Here is a 22,750-nt window from a genome sequence, read left to right as displayed (position 1 = left end):
AGAGGGGGAAGAATTCCTCCAAACTTCAGTTACAGAGGAGAAACAAAGAGGAAAAAGCTTGGAACCATTTAAAACTATAGAGGTACATAGATGTCTGTATTCTTCCCCTGCTCTGTTTGGTGAGAAGAGAGAAAAGTTCAATTTTAAATTTCAATGCCTTGTTCCTTAATACTCCCTATAGCAAACAGGTGAGAAAAGAGAACAGTCGTGGGAACTTAGCAACATAAAATGGTCATCTACTCAACATGGCCAGCCAGTTAAGTATCTTAAGCAAACTCTGCTGAAGTTTTTTTTTAATCATAGATAAGAGTGCAGTCTAGTGGCAAACTCTATGAAATACAGCCCCTGGTCTCAAGGAAATTTCATAAAGAACAGAGAAGGCAGAGGGGGATAGTTCCTATCCACTCCCAAATTTAAAAAAAAAAATGTCACCTAGAAATTACTGGACATTGTTCCTTTCCTGGGCCTCAGAAGTTCATTTCCTCAGTCAATTTCAGTTCAGCTCCAATTCATTACGTCTGCTCCAGTTTGAGGTTTCTGTGTATTTTAAGAAAAGTTTGGGAGGAGGAATTGGAATAAGCCAGCATGTGTCCTGATTGTGGTGGGTTTCAGCGGGTCTCATAACATTTCTGGTCATGGAAGAGGGACCCTAATTTACACAGTATATCTATAAGATGGTTATCTTTATTCTTAAAGGCAGGTTCTTTCTCTCTCTCTCTCTCTCTCTCTCTCTCTCTCTCTCTCTCTCTCTCTCTCTCTCTCTCTCACACACACACACACACACACACACACACACACACACACACACACACACACACACACACACATTATCTAGTTGAAGATCCTTAGAAACAAAGCTGAAGGAAACCCAAAGGAGGTAGCAGTATAAATCCAACAAACCTACCCACCCAAAAGAACATCCCGAGATTATGCTTTACTTTATGAGGTAGATTTAGAAATAGCTAGATTTTCTCACCAATGATCTTAATTGTTTGGCTTTTCTAAACAGTGAATGTTAGCATTAACTCTTTCCTCACTGCTGACAATATTAAATTTTGTGCTACCCGTTGCCTCAAAAAAAAAAAAAACCTGCCGGTTCATACACACTACCCTTACACAGAGAGGTAGAGGAAAGGAGAATTGGGGCTTACATAAGCATCCCTTTTCCAATAATGTAGCCCAAAGGGAATGAATGGTCACTTAAGAGAACCAGGTGAACAGAAATTTGCAAAGTTTCCAGAAACATTTTTTTCCTTTCGCCTTTTTAAAAAAAGTCAGCCCACCACTTCCAGCCATCGCCTCACACACACACCCCCATCCCCATCTTACCCAACCTTACATGGTAACTTAAATAGACATCAGCAAATAGCCGATTTGCAAGGCTTAGAAAAGATTTTCTTCGACTTTGTATATATAGAGTTGGCTAAAACTAAACTGCTTCTCCCTCCTGCTCCCTGAGCCCCGGGTGTATGAGTCTTGGGGTGGGGGTGGAGGCGACAGAGTTACATGGCTTATTGTGACCATCCCTGCAACAGAACTGGTTCTCCTTTCTGCTTGACCCGCTTTCCAGCAGCCCAACTTCTGCGCCCCTTCCTTACTTTCCGGGGGGAGGGGTGGTGTTCAAAACTAGAGGGGGAGCCGGCTCGGTGTCTCGAAGTCCTCGCCCCACCCCCCAGGCCGTGTGAGTGTGCGCTGCAATATTGCGCGAGTCGCTGGCATCTTTTCAGACTGGGTGTCGTGTGCTCTCGGGTTGCAGCGAACGGCTGGCCGGCAGCCAGGGGGACGTCTATTTAAAAAACACAGCCTGCCCGGCAATAATCAGTCTCTTTAGAAACTTCTCCAGGGGAAAAGTGTTGGGAGAGCTACAAAGTGGTGGTGCTTTTATATTTTCCCCCTTCCTCCTCCTTCTGCAGGATTCTTATTGGTGCTTTGCAGAGAACCTGACGATTTGGAAGAGGTAGTGGGCAGGAGAAACGAGGGGTTTTTATATAGTAAAAAAAAATTCTTGCTTATACTTTTTTTTTGGTCGGGCAGCCTTCTACCTGCTCCGTGTCAACCCCGATCCACTTGATGCATTCATAGAGAGGACGGAGAGTTCACACTTGAGTGTGAGCTTCAGGTTTTTTTCAACTTCTCTTCCTCAACCTTCCAGCAAATTTTTCGGTGGTTGCTTTGGGGTGAACTGTCTTGTGGGGCTTTTTTCACTTTTAAAAAAGCAGGTGAGAGGGGATTTGGGAGGGGTTATTTTGCCATTCCTCTTTCTCCTTTCACCCGGCGATTTTTTTCTTTGCCCCAAATTGTCGCAAGCCTTGATTCTTGCACCTGAGACCAGCTCTCCTATCACCTCCATTTTTTCTCCCCAACACTTTTTTTTAAAACCCCTGGTAGGGAAAGGAAAAGTCCTTGTCTTGCTTCCAAGACAATAGGTAGCTGGGCAGATATTCAGACTCAGCCCTCCACACGCACACCCTGCCCCCACAGTCTCCCCAGCCCTGCACCGTGCCCCAAGGTAAGGGGGAACTTTAGGAAGATGGTGCTGCCCACGGTGTTCCTGCTGCTGTCCGCCTGCATCGGAGCAACCCAAGGCCTGGGCTCTTTCGTGCACTGCGAAGCGTGCGACGAGAAAGCCCTGTCCATGTGCCCCCCGAGCCCCCTGGGCTGCGAGCTGGTCAAGGAGCCCGGCTGCGGCTGCTGCATGACCTGCGCGCTGAACGAGGGGCAGTCGTGCGGGGTGTACACGGAGCGTTGCGCCCAAGGGCTCCGCTGCCTCCCCCGACAGGACGAGGAGAAGCCCCTGCACGCCCTCCTGCACGGACGCGGGGTCTGCCTCAACGAGAAAAGCTACCGCGAGCAAGCCAAGATCGGTGAGGGAGCATGATTCTCGGGGTCATTCCCTGCGCGGCGGGAGGCTAGCGGGCAAGTGCTTGAAACCCACTCTCTCCCCTTCCTTTGCAAGTGGCTTGGAGCCAACCTGGACTTGGGTGTTGGGATTTTTTCCTCCAGGACGCTGGAGCCACCTGCCCAGTCCTGCCGCTCTAGGCTGCTTCGCAACCTCGCGGACCCCTCTTCCCCCATTTTCCCTCTGCTGTCCCCCTACCCCCTCCCAACTACTGATCTCAGCTGGGATTGTCCACTCCAACCCCTGACACCCCCTGAATCCAGGCTGGGTGGGGCTTTCAAATATCCCAGCGCATTAATTTCCCACCCCCTCCCCCTTTGCAATTTGTTCTAACTAAAAAACAAAAAGATCCGCCGAGAATCTTCTTTAATTGGGGGAGGGGGCTCTTTCTTTTCTTTGCTGCTGCATCCTTGGCCACCCATTCTCCCGCTCTCCGTCCGCTTATATAACGCTCAAGACCCCATCCTCATTACCAATGGCAAATTGCTTTGGAGAGGGCTGTTTTTATTTTATTTTTCTCATGTAAGATCAGCGCTTTTGCACTTGGGATGAATGATGGGCTTTAAAATTAAAAATTCCTTCTCTTTCCCATCCCCACCCCCACCTCCCTCTCGGCGCGCACCTTCCCGCCTGGGCTTGGCTAGCTGCCCAATCTCCATCCGCAAAAAGATGGGAAAGCTGGGTTGCTTCTCCCGGCATTTTCCTACCCGCTCTTCCCCACCAGCCCCAGAATTTTGAATTGTACCGCGGGGTAAAGGTGAGGGTGGGAAGGTGGCGGGAGAAAGATTGGCGACTCGGAAATCCAACCTCGTCCAGCTGCTCTTCACCCCACCCCTCCCTGTCTTCATCTATAATACTCCCAACCAAGCGATCGGCAGATCCCTACGCGTTGGGGTGTAAGTGTACTGGGGGCCAAGAACACATTACATTCATGAGAAGATGGGGTGGGGGGAGCGGCACATGCCAGAAGTGTTAGAGTTGTGCAGCTAAGAGTCCCAACCTGTAACTTCCGCCCCTCCTCCCCCCCAACCTCACCCGTCCCTTGCAGAGCATCCTGGAGTCCTTGGCCTGAGTGATTGACAGGGCTTGGAGCTCCTTCTTGGACCCATCCCCTTTCGACTTTACCTGATCCTTAAAAAGAGAGGGAGGGAGGGAAAGCAAGAAAGGAACTGGAGCCAGAGGTCCCAGATCAGAGCCATGGGCACGTCCCGCCTAGACTGACTGTAATTGACTCCTTTCAGAGGGGGTTAGAAAAACTGCGCTTAGAAATTCTGAACTTGGAGAAGTGTCCTGGCTCAGATCCCAGTGCGCTACCTCCCCGCCCCCCAGCCCCAGCCATTGTGCCCACCACTCCTCCCTCACCGCATGCCCATACATTCTGACCCCGCACACTCCTTTTCTTGGTGCAATGCAAAGGAGTTGTGGTGTCCGGGAGCCAAAGTCTTGAAGGCAGGATGACTTTCCCGGGTGACATCTTAGGGTTTGAGTGTCCAGTGGGTCGTCTTCCCTATTCTCTTCTTCCTACCCCGTCCACCCTTCTCAGTGGGCTTGAACCAGCAAGTAATTCCAGGGATCGCATTTTGAGAAAGGTGGTGGGGGTCGTGGAGAGGGCGGGGCTCAGGAAAGGTGGCCCAGAACCCAGTTATTTTGGTTAGGAGCCTAAAAAAAAAAAAAAAAAAAAAAAGGTCGCCCAACCAGCCTTGATCCTCAGAAAAAGGGATTTGAACTAGCTTAGCGCCGGGAAAAAAAGGTATGAGTTGATTTCCTGTCTTGGAACCTAGCACACTGTGTAATAACCTGGTCACACAGAAACTATGCAAAGTATCCGCAAACAGCGTCATGCTCCGCGTGTGTGTGTGTGTGTGTGTGTGTGTGTGTGTGTGTGTGTGTGTGTGTGTTAGCAGCCTGAAGGACCCTGGCGTCCCAGTGCTCCAAGAGCCTAGGTTGTTTCCTAAGCCTGATGCTACCAGAAACTGCTGCTCCCCTCCCCCATCCCCACGCCTTCGAGCAACTGGCTAGTGCCACCCGGTGAACATGGGGGCTGGTTTCCCCGTCTGGCCAGGCTTGCTTCCCCGCCCCCTCGCTCCGCCTTCTTATGGGCGCCCCTCCTGCCCCGCCCCCGTCGCCCCCAGAGCAGGTGTATGACCTACGTGAGCTGGTTGACTTTGCCTGAAGCTTTCTTTCTCCTGGGAATGGGGTCTGGCCACGTCTTGGAATCACAGAATGTTCAGACATTCTGGGAACATAGATATCCGTCGCCTCGCCCCAGCCCCCCCTGCGCCCCAACAATTGAAAAGGAGTCCGTGAAAGTTAGAGTTAGGGACAGAGCAGGGTGGTCTAGAATAGCTTCAATCATTTTATGACACAGGGAAGCTAAGCTGGCAGGGGAAGAAATAAAGAAAATTCCTCTTCTGCCGTCCCCGGCCTCTGCCGTCCTCTAGACCTCCACCCTTTAGAGAGATGGGAGCGTGAGTGAGGGGTGGAAGGAGAAATATCCAAGGGGATTGGGCTAGTCACCATAAAAGGAATCAGCATTTCTGAGGTCAGAACGGAGGAGGCAGAGCTGCCATGGCTTCTCCAACGTAAAGGGCGAGAGTGAAAAAGAAAGGAAGCTATACCTTCCTAGGCCTGCTGCTGCGCGGCTAGAGGGAGCTCAAGAGCGGGGCTGCCATCGCTCATTTGGCCACAAGTCCAAAGGCAGAGAAAGCCCGAGACGGAAGTGTGCTGAGTTAGCTAAACAGCCAAGATTTGAGAGGGAGAATTACAATCGCAGTATATTAACCTATACAGAGATATAAACAGTGATGGAAATCCATCTGTCAATCAGCAACAAACATTTATTAAGCACCTCCTGTGTGCTGTGCACTGTTAGACTCAGTGTGAAGTGATAGGTAACTGATGGGGACTGGGGAGAGTTGAGGGATATGTTTTTGAAGTATTCCACCTGACTTTTGGTCACAGTCCATCAAATGCGTCTATGTATTAAAGCAAGATTATGTTTGTGTGATATATAGAGATAGATATAAATGTGTGTGTGTGTATACATATACATATATATAAAAGATACAGAGGGAATTTGAAAGACAGGGATTTAAGCTAAAAAGAGAAGATATATACACAGAGACTAAATTTTATGATTGTTCTCTATTATAATAGCTGAAGCAGTTTCCATATGTACTTCCATTATTGAAATAGGGTGGGGGATGGTACTACATCTCAGTAGGATGTCCAGCATTACAGGAAGGGGAGAGACAGGATTGTCAGCCAGGGAAACAGCCAGGTATTGGCAGGGGAGGGGGAGTTCTAGGGGAGAGAGGTTATAAAGAGGAAGAGCAGGGCTGTTTTTTCTATATTTTAATAATTCAAGTTTCTGATCTATTCAGGAGTTGGAGCACAGAGAAATAGTTTATGTCTAATATCATTTTATGGTTCACAAATGGTTTTACATAAATTTGATCCTCAGAACAACTCTTTGAGAAAGGCAAGAGCAAGTGTTAATTTCTGTAATGTACAGGTGAGGAAACGACTCCAGTGAATCAACTTTATTCATTGTCACAGGTTAGCAAGTATCAGATAGGGGACTACACCACACTGATTTTTTTATATGCTCAGGGGATACAGGAAAAAATTATCACCTAGTCAAAAATGGGGACCTCATCATTAGGGATTTGGGGGTATGGAATTTACAGCCTTTTGGCCAGCAGGTGGGGAGGGTGGGGCAAGGTGTCTGTGATTCCCCTCACTTCCTGGCTTCCATGGTCAGCCTGGCCATAGTTCCCTGCCTAGTCCAAGAGCCATGTGGAAACTGAGTTCCAGAGCTGATTTTATTAGCCAAATTCATGTCCACTGAGTTGAACAAGCTCATGGAAAAGTGAGGGAGCCAGATTCCTTCCCGCTTTCCTTTCCTTTAAAAAAAAGCCTTTGAAAAGTTTCCTAGTGAGCCAACCACAGCTAGAACTGGAAGAGCAACAGACAGATTAAACTTTAACTGGATTTTTTTCTTTTTTTTTCCAATTTCCTCTTTTTTCCTTTCTTTTCCCCCTGCTGTGTCAGCTCAAACAAGAAAAGTATACAGTTCAACAAAAAAGCTACCTATCTTCCTTTTTCTTCTTTTTTTCTCCCCAATGCTTCTTTTTCCTTTCTCTATCTGCCCCACCCCCTTTTCTGTCTCCTCCCCTGGGTTTCTTCTTTGGCTTTGCCATATGGGCTCCAGCTTTCACAGACATAGGGAAACTGTAGATTGATAGACTGGAATGTGAGTTGGGGGGGAGGGGGGAGGAGGGGAGTCAGGTATACCCATAGCAGTAGCCTTGAAAATTATATTGACCTCAGGGTTAGGGGTCATAGCAAAGATCATGGGAGCAAAAAACACTTGCCTATGAGGAAGAGGAGAAAAGATCTCTCTTTCTCCATATATATATATAGATATATCTATATATATTATATAATATATATAGACATATCTGTATCTATATGTGTATATGTATGTGTGTATATGTACACACATACACATACATATACACACATACACATGTGTCTATATGTGTGTATGTATTTATACATATACATACATATGGAAAGGAATATATAGGGGAAAGTATATGTTATATACATACATATACATGCTATATTGTATATATAATCTTTATGTACATTTTATATATACATATACACTATACATATATACATGCATATGTACACATATAAACACATATATACATGTATGCATATATAGATATATATATATATAGTTTCTGGGACATACAGAGTCTAAGATTTGGCAATTCCTTTTCCAAAGTTGGATGGATCTCATCATAATTATATATATATATATATACATATATATATACACACGTACATATATAATATGGATATATAATCATTATATATCCTATAACATATATGTAGATAGACAGATGGATATAATGTGTGTATAATCTTTGCTCAAAGCCTGAGCATCCCACTGACCACTGAAATTCTTGATATAAATAATGATGAGACCCATCTAACTTTGGAGAAGTAATTGTAAACCCTAGACACCATATGTCCCAGAAACCAGGAACAGGCCATAAATCTAAATTTGAATCATTTTCCTCTAACATGAACTTTAAATGTGTAGATTAAAAATGTGCAGAGGTACCAGATGGGAGAAGGCAGGGATAGGAGGGAGGAGAAGAGGGCAGCTTCAGCTAGAGGAGAGGAAGGCTTTCAACAGTTTTGTTTTTGTCAAAGAGAATCTTGCTTCTTTGAGGTCACTGATTGTGTGATCTAAACAGTGCATCCAAGTTCATACTCAAACCCACGGAGCTGAGCAGATACTAGATGCTCACAGATAGAAACATACTTGCAAATGTGTCAGCATTGTTGCCTTATACACAGAATATATATACACAGAATCCAGGAAACTTAGTTTATATTTGCAAATACAAATAATGGAGAGATTTCCCATGAGCCTCTACTTTCCCCTCATAGTCAAAGGAAGTTTCTTCCCTCCACCTCCTCCACTTACTATAAACTCAGATTAACCATAATCCCTGTGGTGTAGTCACCTCTCTCTTCTGAAGTCACTGCTGGGGACATGATACTGGATTATGAGGAAAGAGAAAGAAAATCTGAGTAAGGATCCAGAAACATGATCCTCCAAGCCTGTCAGCAGGTACTTTGAGTGGCCCTGGATTCTCAATCTATAGGACTTAAATTATTTGAATTCACTTCTTTGGGGGGAAATCTTTTAGATGAATCTGCTACTGGTGAAACCAACCTTGGCACATCCTGTGTGCCCACCCATGCTCTTAGCAGTAAGGTCTCTATTTTATACTCTAGTTATTTTCCTTCCTTTTCTTCCATTCTCTGGGCTAATAAGGCTACCTCTTGTTAGCAGGAGAAAGAACTTTGTCCTCAGAAGCAGGGGGATGAGTGAAATGAACTTTGGAGGACCTTGCCTTCACCAGGAAACAGTTTTCAGCTAAGGTTTCCTAATTTTGATTGGATAAGAAGAGGAGAGTAGGTAATGGAGAAAGGAAATGGGTGGAGAAATAAAGAGCCTGAGCAAATTTTCTTTAATTGAATGTTCATTTTAAAGATCAGAAGAGTCTTTGATTGAGAGGCATTGATACTGTCCCTAAGCAGGAAAAGGAAGGGAATTCCTGCCAAGTTGATCTTGTGCTCCTCTTGGGAGAGGGGAAGATGCTGGATCTGCCAAAGGTACCACGAGGTCAAAGTCAAGTCAATGACATCAGAATTGCCCTACTCTCTCCTGGAAAAAAAGCAAGTATCCAGAGATAATCAGCCTGTGCTGTGAGCAGAGGTGTAGATAGATCCAGAGTTGCCACTGGAGGGCGTCTTATGGCAGTAGGAGCTATGAGATCCCAGAAGCTGGACTCTTTCCTTGGAGATGTTAAGGAATGAAGGAAGCCTGTTTATACAATGGCTTAGCACTACTGGATGAATCTTTAGAAAAGATCCCTCCCCTCAGTCTGAAAAAAAAAAAGAGTAGTTATAACCTATAACCTTATTACAACCAATAGTTCTAATTAGTCAGGGATCTTCCCATAAATATGGATCAATACCTGAGTGGGCTGTTTAGTCACAGCCCCACACTTGCCAAATTCTGAAACTCCAACAAATGGCTGCATTTACACTTCTATTAAGGGGCTAAGTAACCTCTGAAGTTTCCTTACACTTTGATAGTTCACTCTGGGAAAAGGTAGTATGATCTTAGGGAGATTGGCTGAAGGGGTTGAAGAGGGGTCCACTCTACCCCAAAAAGAAGTATATAATACAGGAGCTATCTCTTTCCAACTGCTCCTCTCTCTTCCCTCTCCCCATAATTTTTAGGCTATAATTTTCTCCTCCTTCATTTTCTGCCTCCACCAGTGGTGGAGAGTCCTATTGGAGTTTTCTGGGGGAGATCTCAACTTTCAGCCCCCTCCCTCACCTAGAACTGAAACGATTCGAGATCATCTTTGTCCAGCTCCTCCCTCACCCCACTTCCAACTTCCAGAAGAACATCTTAAGGCAGTTAGAGTCAAAGAGCTGGGCTCTAGCATCGGCTTCCTCATCCTCTGGTTTGGTTTTCAGACAAGACTCCCCTTGTTAGACCCAAAACAGGTACAACAGAAGAGAAGTGGAGGGGAGGGGAAGTGTCACAGAGCAAGAAAAGAGATCTATCTGATCCCTGCTCCTCCTGTCCTTCCACCGAGGACTGTTAAAGAGATACACTTACTTGCCTGAGTGTACAGTGCAAAAGGAGCAGCTCGAGTTCTGATGAGTCATGAGTGGAAATGTCCCCAAGGCCAGGTCAGAGAAATAAATAAATGTGTAACTAAGAACTCGACTGCTTCCTCCTCTTTCCTTTTCTCCTCCCCCTCCTCTTACTCCTCTTTTTTTTCTCAGAGTTCTTTACTAGGTTCCTGCTATCCAACCCTCCTAGTTTTCTGTGTATATGTACATACATATGTTTTATAAACATATACATATGTTATACACACATATGTATGGGGGATATATAATATATGAATATAAGGAGGGACTCCATTACAGCCAAAGAATGGGACATGCCAAGAGGCTGTTGCCTCAGCTCCTGAATTTAGGGATCAAACCTGACAAAATGAAGAGGAGACCTGCTTGGTTTATCATTGACCCCGCCTATATATCAGATCTCCAGTTAGTAAAGATGAGGCAGTAAAGGTAGTGGTAAGACAGTTGGAGGGGTAAGGGAGCATACCCAGGAGCATACTCAGCATACTGAGAAGAATAATTTAACCAGAAATTCAATAAGCATTTATTAGGTCCCTGTTATATGCCAGGAACTGAGAATATAGAGACAAAACCCCAAAGGGTCCCTGCCCTCAAGGAGTTTATATTCTACGAGGTGGAACATATGTATATATGTCAATATACATATATATGTGTCTGCCTGTCTATATAGATAGATAGACAGGCACATACATATACACATATATGATATATACACACATACACACACACACACACATATACATACACTTTGACCTCATGGTACCCTTGGTAGATCTGGCATCTTCTCTCCCAAGAGGCACAGAAGATCTTCTCCTCTCCCAAGAGGCATATATATGTGTGTCTGTATATATATATATATATATATATATATATATATATGTATGTATGTATGTATGTATATACATAGAGAGAAAAATCACTCCAAAATACAGTATTCCAAAAGTCATAGTGCAGTTGGCAGCTACCAGCTTCCAACTAGGGACACCCTAGTATAGACAAAGTAAAACTATTTGAAGGTAGGGAAGCACTAATGGGCTATTCTGAGAGGTCATATTTAGATTTAGGTCCTAAAATGCATGGGAATTTTCTACTTAAAGGATGCTAACTTGCCTTTCATCCTCTCTAAAGCCAGCAAGAAGTAAACAACAGCATAAGGAGGATATGGTTAGACATAAGAAAGAACTTCCCTGAGACGAAAGCTGTCCAGGTTTGAACTGGTCTCAAGAGAGAGTTGTACAGTCTTCCTTCTGTTGGCCTTCTTACCTATGATTGGGCATAGTGCTTGTTTAGAGCAGAAGTAGCTAGAGATGAAGAAATGAGGGGAATGGGGTAAACCCAGGGATTCTTCAGTTACTCCTGTGTCCCATTTGTCTCAGAGAGCCAGAGGAGCTTACCAAAAATCCAAAATTTGGGGCACGTTGGAACTTACAGAGGTGAGGATAAAAGAGGAAAGTGTCACTCAAAATAATTAAACTTGGAATATTCTCCAGTTGTTCTCCTCATTGGCCCTGGAAGTTAGTGTTTCATCTGAGAACTCTCAAAATTGTGCCAGTACTAAGGCTTCCCCCTTGGAAGTGTTGGAAAGAGGTGGCATGTTATTTCCATTTCCTAGACCCTCTTTACCTGAGCTGGCCATCCCCAAGATGCCTTCTGAACTATTCTGCCAATCATCTCCGTTCCTTTTCACCTGTACTTTTCAACAGACCTAGATTTTGTCTCTGGAAGGGAACAGCAGAGAGTCAGAAGCCCCACAGGGGAGAGAGGAAGGATAGGGAGGACAAGCCATTAGGAAGTACTTTCTCTCATCGTATTCTCATTTACACATATCTCCCATCTGAAGGACACCAGTGCACCTCCTAAGACAGTACTGTTAGCCAACAGCAGGGACCACCGAACACAGATGACTGAGTAGTAGAGAGGCCCAATGTGTCATTCCTGTTCATGGAGTCATAGATTTAGAGCTGGAATAGAACCCAGAAAGTCATCTAATCAAATTCCCCAGTTATTTAAGATGAGGAAAACAAGATCCAGACGGGTTAGGCCTACGGTCACAAAGGTAGTAAGTGGCAAAGCCAGGATTTAAACTGGGAACTTCTGAATTCAAACCCCATTCTCTTTCTCACTGCACCTTTGTTCATAGTGGTGAAACTGAGGCACAGGGAGGTCACAGCCTTGCCTGATGGCCCAGAGTACACCATCTCTCCTGCTGTTACAGAGAGGAAGGCACTCAGCTGCATTTACTGAGTTACAGAGGGAGTCAAGGCTCCCCAGCTCTGACAGGTCAGTACAGCTTTCTGAGCCTGCCCTCCCCAAGCCAGCATATTTTCCCCTTGCTTCTTCCTTTGGGCATGACAGTTGTCTAGGTTGGTTTTCCTCTTGGAAGGCTGGTGCCCATTTCCGTTCCAGCCTATAATTCAGGTTAAAAGAAGCCCAGAACATGTGCGTCTGACACTAACCACAAAGGAAAAGAAAACAGTCCCTTCCAGGAGTCTGGGGAAAGGCAGACTCTGGCCAGTGACAAAGTGGGTAGAAGGAGGAACCAGGGAGGGGCACTACAAACTTCCACCCAGTCCTCACCAGCTCTTCCCCCTCCCCCACATACACCTTCTCTTTTTCTTCAAATTACCATTGAGTCATTTGGCATGACAGGCTAGGAAACTGTCAGACCTCAGGAGAATGAGACGCTTTATATGTTATTTTCACAGTCATCATCCAGTCTTTCGGTCTCCCAAGTGGTGGCAATATTCCCAGGCCCAGGTCCTAGCAGGGGGCTGACTGGTTGGCTAGAATGCTAGGGGACAGAGGTGATGATTCACCATCTCATGCCTTACCATCTGCATCTAAACCCAGGTTTAGGTGGGCACCTTCTGTGTGGAAGAAGAACCTAAGAAAGCTTGGGAATTTCTTCCCTTCTTTCTAAGGCAGGTAGGTCAATAACATGACTTCAGTGTCCCATGGATCATTGAGGTTTAGTCCATTTTTCAGTCCTGTTGTGGATGCTGTGTAAGCTATCCTAGTTGCATTTCTAGGATCACAGAACCATGGACTGTTGAAACAGGAAGGTCTTTGCAATCATCTGATCACAATGATTGCTATGATAGAGGGTTCAGGGATGAGACTCAAGAAACTCAACTTATTTTCATGTTCCACATGCACTAGATACCCACTCAGTCCTTGGGTTGTGTCACTAAGGGTGGCTTTGGCAGAAGGTCAGGGACTTCCCAGCTCTGAATTCAAGGTCATTCTCAAGCTCCTTGCTTGCTTACTGTGAACCCATATCCACGCCATGAGCAATGACCCTGGAGGTCAGAGTTGCCATTTCCATTTGTAAAAAGGGTGGAAGTGGATGGGTTACCTCTGAGTGGCAGACATGTTCTCATGGTAGAGCACTTGGAAGAGCTTCAGGCAGCAGGAATGGACTTGGACCTCAGGGACTGGGCTTTTCAGAGACCGCTGACTGGGATTACCAAAAGTAGAACTGAAAAGCACAACTCTGTTTTCTTCTGTTTTTCTCTGAGGAAAGGCAGACCAAGCTTAGAGGTACATGTCTCCTGGAAGAGTCTCCCACCATGGTCCCACCAGAATTAATGGTGAGAGTGAATAAGCTATCTGCCAGTGGTTTTTCTATTTGTCAAAGGAATAAAATGGCAGGAATATCAGAGTAACTTCCAGTCTCTCTTCTCTCTCATCCATCATTGACATGGCTGCCAAAACAAGTCTTTCTAAGGCACAAGTCTGATCATGTTAACTCCTTTGTTCAAGGACGGTCAATGGCTCCCTGTTTCCTCCAGGATAAAATACAAACAGCTTAGCTTTAGAGATCTTCCACCTTTGAGCTCCAAAGCTACCTTTGCAGCTTTCTATCACATTAGTCATTCCTTCCCAGTCTTATCTCAGATTAATTCATGTACTTTGTGTTCCAGCCAAACTGGATTATGAGCTGCCCTCCCAACCCCCCATTCCATCTCCCTCTTCCATGCACTTACTATGAAGACACATAGGCTAGTGTCCCCACCCCCACCCCTTATCTGGAATTCACTCCCCTATTATCTCCTACTCTTAGACTCATCTTCTACCTTTAAGGCTTAGTTCTTGTGTCAGTCACCTCCTAGGGAAGCTTCCTTCATCTCTCCAATTATTAATGCTCTCAACCTCCTTGAATTACCTTGTAGTTAGGCATGTGATGTTGTAAGTGTCTTTGAGGGCAAGAGATCTGTTCGTTTCTCCGTCACCTAGCATAGTGCCCCTGGTGGTTGATAAATGCTTTTTGAATTGAGCAGTGTTCTCCCTGGAAAGGGGAGATGAACCTGTACAGGAATGACTCAAGGTGTGTTCATGCTGTATGCTGGTGTCTGGGACATCATGAGGGTTGGGGGTGATGTTGTACAGGAGGAGACCCATAACTATTGACTAAGCCTAGAGGTACACTCAGTTGGGTTACACAGGACTCAATCAGGCGTGGCCTAAGGAGGAGAATTAGAGTCACGTGTAGTCCAGGGGGATGGGAAGAGTCAGGGCAGGATAAAATTAAACATTGTTTCAACAGAGTCATTTTATCTCCAGGATTAGCTCTCAGGATTAGAGGGCATCTCCTAAAAGCTTAGGGACCAAAAATGAAGCCCCTGGTGACATCTTGACAGGGGTTTCCTGAGCTAGGAGCTAGACTCAGGACCAAGGACAAATGATGAGGGGCACGGGAGATATAGGAGGCTAACAAGCTACTTGGAGCCAGCTCTCTAGAGAAGATCCCACCAACTCTGGGGTATTCTAGAGAGAAGAACAGTATGGAGCCTATTCCTCCATTTTTCCTAGGGTCTCCTGGTACAGGTTCATATTATCATAGATTTAGAAAAGGAAGAGACTTTAGACCCAATCATGTCCATTTTACAGATGAGGGAACCAAGATACAGAGAAGAAATTTGCTTACAGCTAGTAAGTGTCCAGAGTAGGACACTGTTTCCCAAGTCCAGTGGCCTCCACACTACACCACTGCTTTCACAGGCCAGCTTTGAAAAACACCAAGTTTGTTCGTCCTGCAAAGAAAAATTGAGTTTGCTCACAAAGAGGTAACACTAGATTTACAATTTGGAAACCAGGGCTTGAATTTTGACTACAAATGAGTAACCACAGAAAAATTGCCTAAACTCCCTGAACCTTAGTTACTTTATCTATAAAAATGAAGATAATAATGTTTGTGTTTCCTACTTTACAGAGTTTTTTTGGTGGTTGTTTTTTGAGAAAATCACTTGCCTTAGAGTTGGAAGGGATGTCAGCCTTCTCATTTTATGATGAGATCCAAGAAGGTGGACTGTCTTGTCCAAGGTCACATGGATAAAAAATGGCACAAAATTCTTTCAGTCCCAAGCCAGCACACTTTCCTTTGTACCACTCCATTTCCCTCCAAACCTAAATAAATGGGAACTGCTATTGTTTTGTATGACGCACTGTTCTCTGGAGAATGGATTTGAACCTGAGTTGGAATTGTCAGTGAAGTTACTGAACCAACTCTTGTTCCTCATAGACACTTAAGACTTCTTCTGTATCCTAGATTCCAAGGGAATGGGAAATGGGAGATTTCTGGTGCTCACTCTCTCCTGGGCCTTAGGGTGCTGGTTATTTAGGATCATGCAGCCAATCAGATGTTGCTTTTTCTGAACCAAGACCTCTAGAGCTCTTTCTCTATATTCATTTCTCTCCCATTCACTTTATAGTTGGAGAAGTTGTGTCAAAAGTCACCTAACAGAGGTAGCAGGAGCAGAACATCTGAGAATGAGATAGAAAGGACATATCCTGTAGATGTGGGTGGGTACAAATGTTGGGGGATGAAGACCAGTTCCAATTCTCATCCAGCTCTAGACACCCTCCCCTAACACACATACCTCCAACTCACAGACAATAGGAGGTCCTAGGGCTTAATAAATATCTGTAGTCAACTTCTACCTGCTTCGGGTTTCAGTTTTTCTGACTGTACGTTGGGGTCTTGGCTTCCAAATGTCATGGCCGAGGGAAGAGGAAAACGAAGACTTAACCAGGGTTCTTGATGCAGAGTGGGGTGCTATGAATAAATTTAGCTCTTCTCTGGAGACATGGCTTTAGAGGTTGCCCTTTTCCTTAAAGAATCCCTCCTAGGGCCAGCTAGGTGGTAAAGTAAATAGAGCATGGGCCCTGGAGTCAGGAGGACCAGAGTTCAAATTCGACCTCAGACACTTGACACTTACTAGCTGTGTGACCTTGGGCAAGTCTCTTAACCCCAATTGCCTTACCTTTCCCCCTCCAAAAAAAAAAAAAAAGAATCCCTCCTGAAATCCCTTGTTCCCAAAGTTGTATTTGGTTCCAGAAGCATGGAATCTGAGCAACAACGAGTGGGGGAGAAGAGGAAGGGACAATGCAGGGACAAACTGGGAGAAAGGGCCGAGGAAGGTTTGCGAATTGTGCCCCATCCATTCAAATGCAGATATAGATGAACACCTGGGCATTCTGAGTTAACTGTCCTGGTGCTCTTGTGATTGGATGGTGCCCGAGGCTGAATTAGCTCTGCCCCCCCCCCCACCTTTGACTAGGAAAGGGTTAATGTTGCTTTTCTTCTCCAGAGGCCTAAATTGAATCACCAGACAGAGCAGTCTTGTGGGGTGAAGGGGAGCTGCTGACCAGCTGAGTGTTGACTGGAAGAGGAGAGGAGAGAACAGTGGGGAGGGGCAGGAGGACAAAGAAGGAAGAGGGGAAAGAGACAGAGTGGGATGGGGTTAGAGGGAAGGAGAAGACTCATGTAGAAACCTCCTTCCTAAGTATTGAACCAGTCTTTACCAGAAAACTCAAAGTCTAAGTTCTGCAGGAAGGGGAGAAAACAGAGAATTGTGGACTGTCACTTTTGCTGAGGGCTCAGGACTTGAATCATCTGTTTCCCCAAGTCCCCCAAGTACTTTGGACTTTGGAACAGAGGGAACAAATTGTCTGAGGCCCCCTGCCCTCCTCTCTTCAGACATGGGTGGCATCTCATTCCAGGGAGGCAGAGGAGTCTTGAAACTGGGTCAGGAAGCCAAAATTAAAGGGGCTGTGGTTGGAAATTTGGGGAGAGCAGAAGGCAGAAATGCTTATTGGACTCCTTTTCGGGCTCTCCTCCACCCCAAAGAGGGAAGTAATGTGAGAGAAGCTGACAGCCCAATCCACCACTCACCAGCCCTCAAAAAGATAAGGCCATGAGGACCCATTAAGTCTGTTGGACTGACATGAGTTTCCAAGGATGGAATAGTGACCATTCTGCATGTCCCCTCTCCCTCCTTCCCCCACCCCCATCTTGCCAAAGAATTTAGACTGGGGCAAGAGAGTTCTGGGCATGTATATATGTTTTCTGTTCTCCAAGACAATTTCTGTTCCAGGTGATCAGAAATAGCCTCGAGGTAGCACAGAGGCATTGCATCACTCTCGTCTTCACCCCCCCCTTCTGCTCCCTAGCTTCTAGCATTGCCCACCCACACCGAGCTGCTTTGAAGCAGTCCTCTCCAGTGCTCCCACATCTTCATGTCCTTTAATTACTGGAGAGAACCACAGCTAGCAGGAGAACTTTTGGATGGTGTGCGCAAGGCAGACCCACAAATTCCAGCTTGGAGAATTGTTTATGTTCATAATAATTTATAACTCAGCTCTGACCTGGGACAGCAGGCCATGGGCTGCCTCTGGTTTTCTCTGGCACGTGTCTCTGTCTCCCTCTGCTGTCCATCCTTGGGCACCATCCTTTCTTTAAGTAGATTGCCCTTTGAGCGTTCAACAGAATAGGCCCACTGTCAAGTTCTTTCCCTAATTTCTCACTTGAATTCCTCCCCCTCTAGCTTTGTTCCTAGTACTATAGAATTTAGAGATGGCAGGAAACTTTGAAATCCTTGGGGCTCTTCTATTTTTCTCTCTCACAGACCCCTTTAGCACCAGTCTGAAAAAGCCAATGGACCCCTTTGCAGAAAGGTTTTAAATGCAGAATATAAAAAATAACCACTATGATAAAGAAAATACGTATACCATGAAATGGTTAGAAGAATATTACTTAAAAACAACCCTGTAAGCCTCCGGGTAAGAACCCCAGGTCTAGTCTACCTACTCCCATTTTACAAAGGAGAAAATGGAGTCTCAGAGAGCAAGGTTTCAATCCCAGGTCTTTTCACTCCAAATCTAGGGCTTGTTCCTCTATAATTCTTGAATATCACCCACTGTTCTCTTCTCCAGGCTATATTACCAGTTGTTTGCTTCCATTCTAACCCTTTAAATCATGACTTTGCTTATTTTTTCCTTCTCTTAGTCCCAAGACCATCTCCAAGAGTCTGTTGTCCTTTGGTTAGTCCATAATTAGACAAAGGGCCTTTGTCTTTTATTAATGTCTATCTTATTCTATCTTCTTACTCCCCAAGGCCTGAGCCATGTGGAGTCAAGGTCAACAGGGATGTGCATCTAGAAGGATTTTTTTTTTAAAAAAGCATGAGATCTAAGGTAGACCCAGATCATAGATTTAGAGGTCATCTATGCTGACTCTTTCATTTTATAGATAAGGAAACTGACTTTCAGAAAGGTCATAGGCTCATAGATCTTGAACTGAATGGAATCTCAGAGGCTATCTACAATGAACAAATAAGGAAACAGAGGCCCATGTTGGTTGAGTGACTCACAGGTATAAGCATCAGGAACAGTTTTGGAACCCAGGTAATATCTAATTCCAAATCCAGTTACTCTCTCCACTTTAACCATGTGGATTTCACTCATAAACTCCACCTGACCCCAACAATCCTTGAAGTATTGACATTAGGACATGTGGAGACAGGAATGTTTAGATTCTGTATCATAGCTAGGTGTGTGCCATTACTGGAACCCCAAGTAGTAAAAGAAGTTAATGTAAGCTTTAGGGTTTATGCAATGAATCTTAAAACCCTCTTTTCCCAAGAAAGATATAAGTGAAAGTTAGGAGAATTCTAAGGGGATATTAGAAAACTTGGGATGGGTTAACTTGAAATTCCTGGGAAAGGATATTCATTCTAAGAAGACTGGTGAGTGACTGTGATCTCTTCTGTAGAAAAGCAAGGAGGAAAACCTTTCAAATTGCAGCATTAAGGTGGTATACCTCAGAGTTGAGGGGGTAAAGATACAATTTAGGTAGACAGAGGCACCCTGTGGCCTCTCTTTTGCAGGGAACACATTAAGAACAGGTGAGATCTGGAAGGAGGGCACTTCGTCAGATTGGGTGTACTGTACAGGAGTCTGGGCTCCTCAGAATAAATGACCTGTAGAGAAGATAGCCTGAGGCAATGAAATCAGTCAGCACCTTATGCCAGCTGGAGGTGGCACAGAAAAAGACTCACCCCTGGGCTCTCTTCTTACAGAGGTCAGCATTCTTGAGCTCCAGCTAAACAGGTGCCTCTGGGGAAAGAGAATCTGTCAGCTGCCTGGGCCAGGTGCTGGCCCAACCCCAGGGGAAGGAAGCCCATTCTTTTGTTTGACTTTCAGCCACCTATTCCCAGCCCTTTCTGCTTTTTATCCACTCTATTTTCAAACTGGTTTAGGGTAGGGGACTGGGAGTCATTCACCACCCCCTACTCTTTATAACCGAACTCCCAGAATATTTCTAAGTTCTTGTCTCAATCATTATCCATCTGCCTTCTAAGAACAAGAATGTTTAATAAAAACAGATAGAAGCTGTATGATGTTTCTCCTAGAGCAATAAAGAACATTAGAACCGTAAGGAACTTGAGGGATCCTTTATAGATAAGCTAACTGAAACCCAGAGAGATAAAGTGACTGGCCCCCAATTCTTATAAATTTTGAACCTTGGGATTCAAACCAAGGACTCTGCCTTTAAATCTATAGTTTTACCTTTATGGACAAAGAGATGTGAAATCACCAGGCTAAAAGGCCTCTTGAAAATAATCATTAGATGGTTAGAATTTTTGAATGGTCACTTAAAAATAATCATTATATGGTTAGACTTTCTATTGGACACTTGAAAATAAAGTGATCATTTGATGGTTACTGTTGATGTCTCTTTGGTTGCCCAGCTATAGAGTTCTTCAATGCTAGGTTCAAGTCTCATTCCCTACTCTCACTACCTATGAACTTCTACAAGACATTCAACTTCTTGAGTTTCAGTTTCCAACCCTTTAAAAAGAGTGAGTTGGTCCCACCTAGCTCTACATCTATACTTCTCTGATCCTATGTTCTCCACAGTGAGAGGGTCCACCTAAATGACCTCTCAGGTCCCTTTCAGCTGTAGACTGATGATTCTCTATTTTGTAAAATTTAAAAAAAAAGGTTGAGGTTGATGACCTCTCAGAAACAGAAAAAAAGAATGAGTTGGATTAGGTGGCCTTTCACTCCCTCTAGGATACTATGAAAGTCCCATGGTTCCACAAATTGGTTAGTTATGTTACAAAGAGTCCCACTTCTTAAGATCCAACTTCCTCTGGAAGGCCCACCTGCCTGAAAACAGGCTCCAACGATGGAATTACTTACTGATGCCTGACATTTCACAATCAGATTCATCCTACTGTACCTTTAAGCCTTGTTAGGCATTTAAACTGAAAATAGGTTACCAAATATTGTTTTCAGAGAAGGTGTGGGTTGTAGGAAGGGTAAAAAAAAAAGAAGAAAGAAAGAAAAAGAGATCTCAACTTCAAAATTTTAGTTGTGTAAAAGTTAACATTGCTCAGCTATAAAATCTTCCCATTCTTTTCATCTCATTCCCTCCCATCATCTTATACAATCACTACAAATTCTGGGGCAGAAGAAAGAGGGTGTTGTATGTAATGAACTATGGGTTCATGCTGCCATCTTCTGGCTTCTATAGTTATACTTGTCTCCCCATTATTAACTGACCCAGTCAGAAACATCAGTGACCTAGCAGAACTACCTTCCTTCTCTACAGCAGCACCTCCCTATTCTGTTCTGGGATCTCGTCCACTGGGGACAAGGTGGCCCCCAAGACAATGACAGGCCACCATTTGCTTGTCTCATGCCTCAGTTAGGGAGCAGGTTGTAGATGACCACTCCTGGTCCTTCCAGCTCCAAGAGATAGTGATTCTGTTTTGGAGAAGATTGTTGTTTTGTTTTGTTTTCAGGACTTCAGTGACTGAGCTACTCAGACAAAAGGAATGGGTATTCTTTGTTTCTTGGCTGTCAGCACACTCAGAACTCTCCCGCTAATAGTGCTTCCCTTGCCTCCAGTGTTGATTTCTGCCTTATTGTTCTGGTTGGTTTATGTCTATTTCCTATTCCACCAAACCCTTCCTTGTTCTTTAGTTTGGGGCTGGTAATAGCCTAGAGAACATGTATTTAAGCACCACTTGTGTTGCCCAGGCTAAACTGCAATGCTAACTATAGCATGTGTCCCAATGAACTGTATGTAGGGGTTTGGAATTACAGAGAAGATGGGAATGAATTGAAGGTGGGATTATTGGTCTTTACCTCCTATTGAGCCCTTAGGATCTTCTCCAAGAATGTTTCTTTCCCCCTCACTTTATAGATGAAAAAGGATGAAGTATGAAAAGAAGGGAGTGGCATGAATATATATGTGGGGGGCTTGTGCTGTCTGATTGTTTTCAGTGGTACCTGAGTCTTCATGACCCTATTTGGGGTTTTATTGGTGAAGATGCTGGAGTGGTTTACCATTTCCTTCTCCAGCTCATTCTATAGGCAAGCAGAGTTAAGTGACTTGCCCAAGATTACACAGCTAGTAAGTATCTGAGGCCAGTCAGAAGATGAGTCTTATCTAGTGCACCACTTAACTTCCCATAAAGGGGACAATGGAATGGTTTTGTAGAGAGATAGATTTAGACTTATAACATGGTATCATGAAACACACCTTGAACTTGAAGGCAGAAGTCTTGGGTGCTGTGCTCAGCCCTGCCACTTTGCTGGCTGGGTGGCACTGGATAAATCACTTAACCTCTTTTTTCCTCATTTTTTTTTATCTCTACAATGGGGTAATAACATCAGCCTTACCTATCTCACATGGTCCTAAGACTCAAAATGCAAAAATGAATGTGAAGCATTCTGTAAACTGTAGACAGATATGTAAATGAAAGGTGGAGAGAAAGGTGATGAATACGAGGGAGGGTGCTTGGGGAGATCAGAACTTAATCCAGATTGCCAATGCCATCTGAAAAAATTGGCAGTGGGGGAGAGGAAGAAAGAAAGAAGGAAAGAGAAAGGAAGAAAGAAAGGAAAAAAGGAAGGAAGGAAGGGAAAGAAAGAGAGAGAAAGAATACTAGAAAAAGAAAGAAAGCCCAGTTTTGTTAAAGGGCGTAAGTCAGCTAAATATAGACTTTCATCAGCCCTCTCCTATATATAACTGCTTTAGCCACAGTTCAGCTGTCAGACTTTCTTGGCCTACCAGGGAGCCCTAAGTAACACTCCAGCTTGGTTGGGACAGAGATCATAGAGCCAGGTTGGGAAAGGGAGACTAAGCGGGGTGGGGGAAAGAAGCCAAGACCTTCATTTCCTGTCTCTTTTTCCCTCTAGTTCCTACGTCTGGGGTCCTGCTCTCCTCCTTACCACTCTTCTGCAATTTGGTGTTTTTCCAACCCATCTCTTTGCCCTGTATATCCCCCAATCTCCTAC

At 44.6% G+C, this 22,750-nt stretch overlaps 1 protein-coding gene and 1 long non-coding RNA gene across 2 annotated transcripts in view; one reads left to right on the top strand and one right to left on the bottom strand.

The window, feature by feature from the left end:
* The first annotated feature begins 1,503 nt into the window (after positions 1-1,503).
* The window catches only part of IGFBP5 (insulin like growth factor binding protein 5), a 29,689-nt gene continuing 8,442 nt past the window's right edge, over positions 1,504-22,750 (top strand). Inside the window, exon 1 of the mRNA XM_072617655.1 lies at positions 1,504-2,864. Coding sequence (XP_072473756.1) covers positions 2,531-2,864 — 334 coding nt within the window. The 5' untranslated portion in view covers positions 1,504-2,530. The remainder of the gene's footprint in view (positions 2,865-22,750) is intronic.
* Positions 1,982-10,884, bottom strand: LOC140509769 (uncharacterized). Its single transcript, XR_011968910.1, has 2 exons — positions 5,050-10,884; positions 1,982-4,558 (listed from the first exon to the last, which is right to left on the bottom strand). It is a non-coding gene; the product is annotated as an uncharacterized lncRNA (long non-coding RNA).

Source organism: Notamacropus eugenii, chromosome 6 (genome assembly GCF_028372415.1).
Source record: "Notamacropus eugenii isolate mMacEug1 chromosome 6, mMacEug1.pri_v2, whole genome shotgun sequence".
Classification (NCBI taxonomy): domain Eukaryota; kingdom Metazoa; phylum Chordata; class Mammalia; order Diprotodontia; family Macropodidae; genus Notamacropus; species Notamacropus eugenii.
Note: the sequence above shows the minus strand (reverse complement) of the source record. Positions and strands in the feature narration are given on the sequence as shown.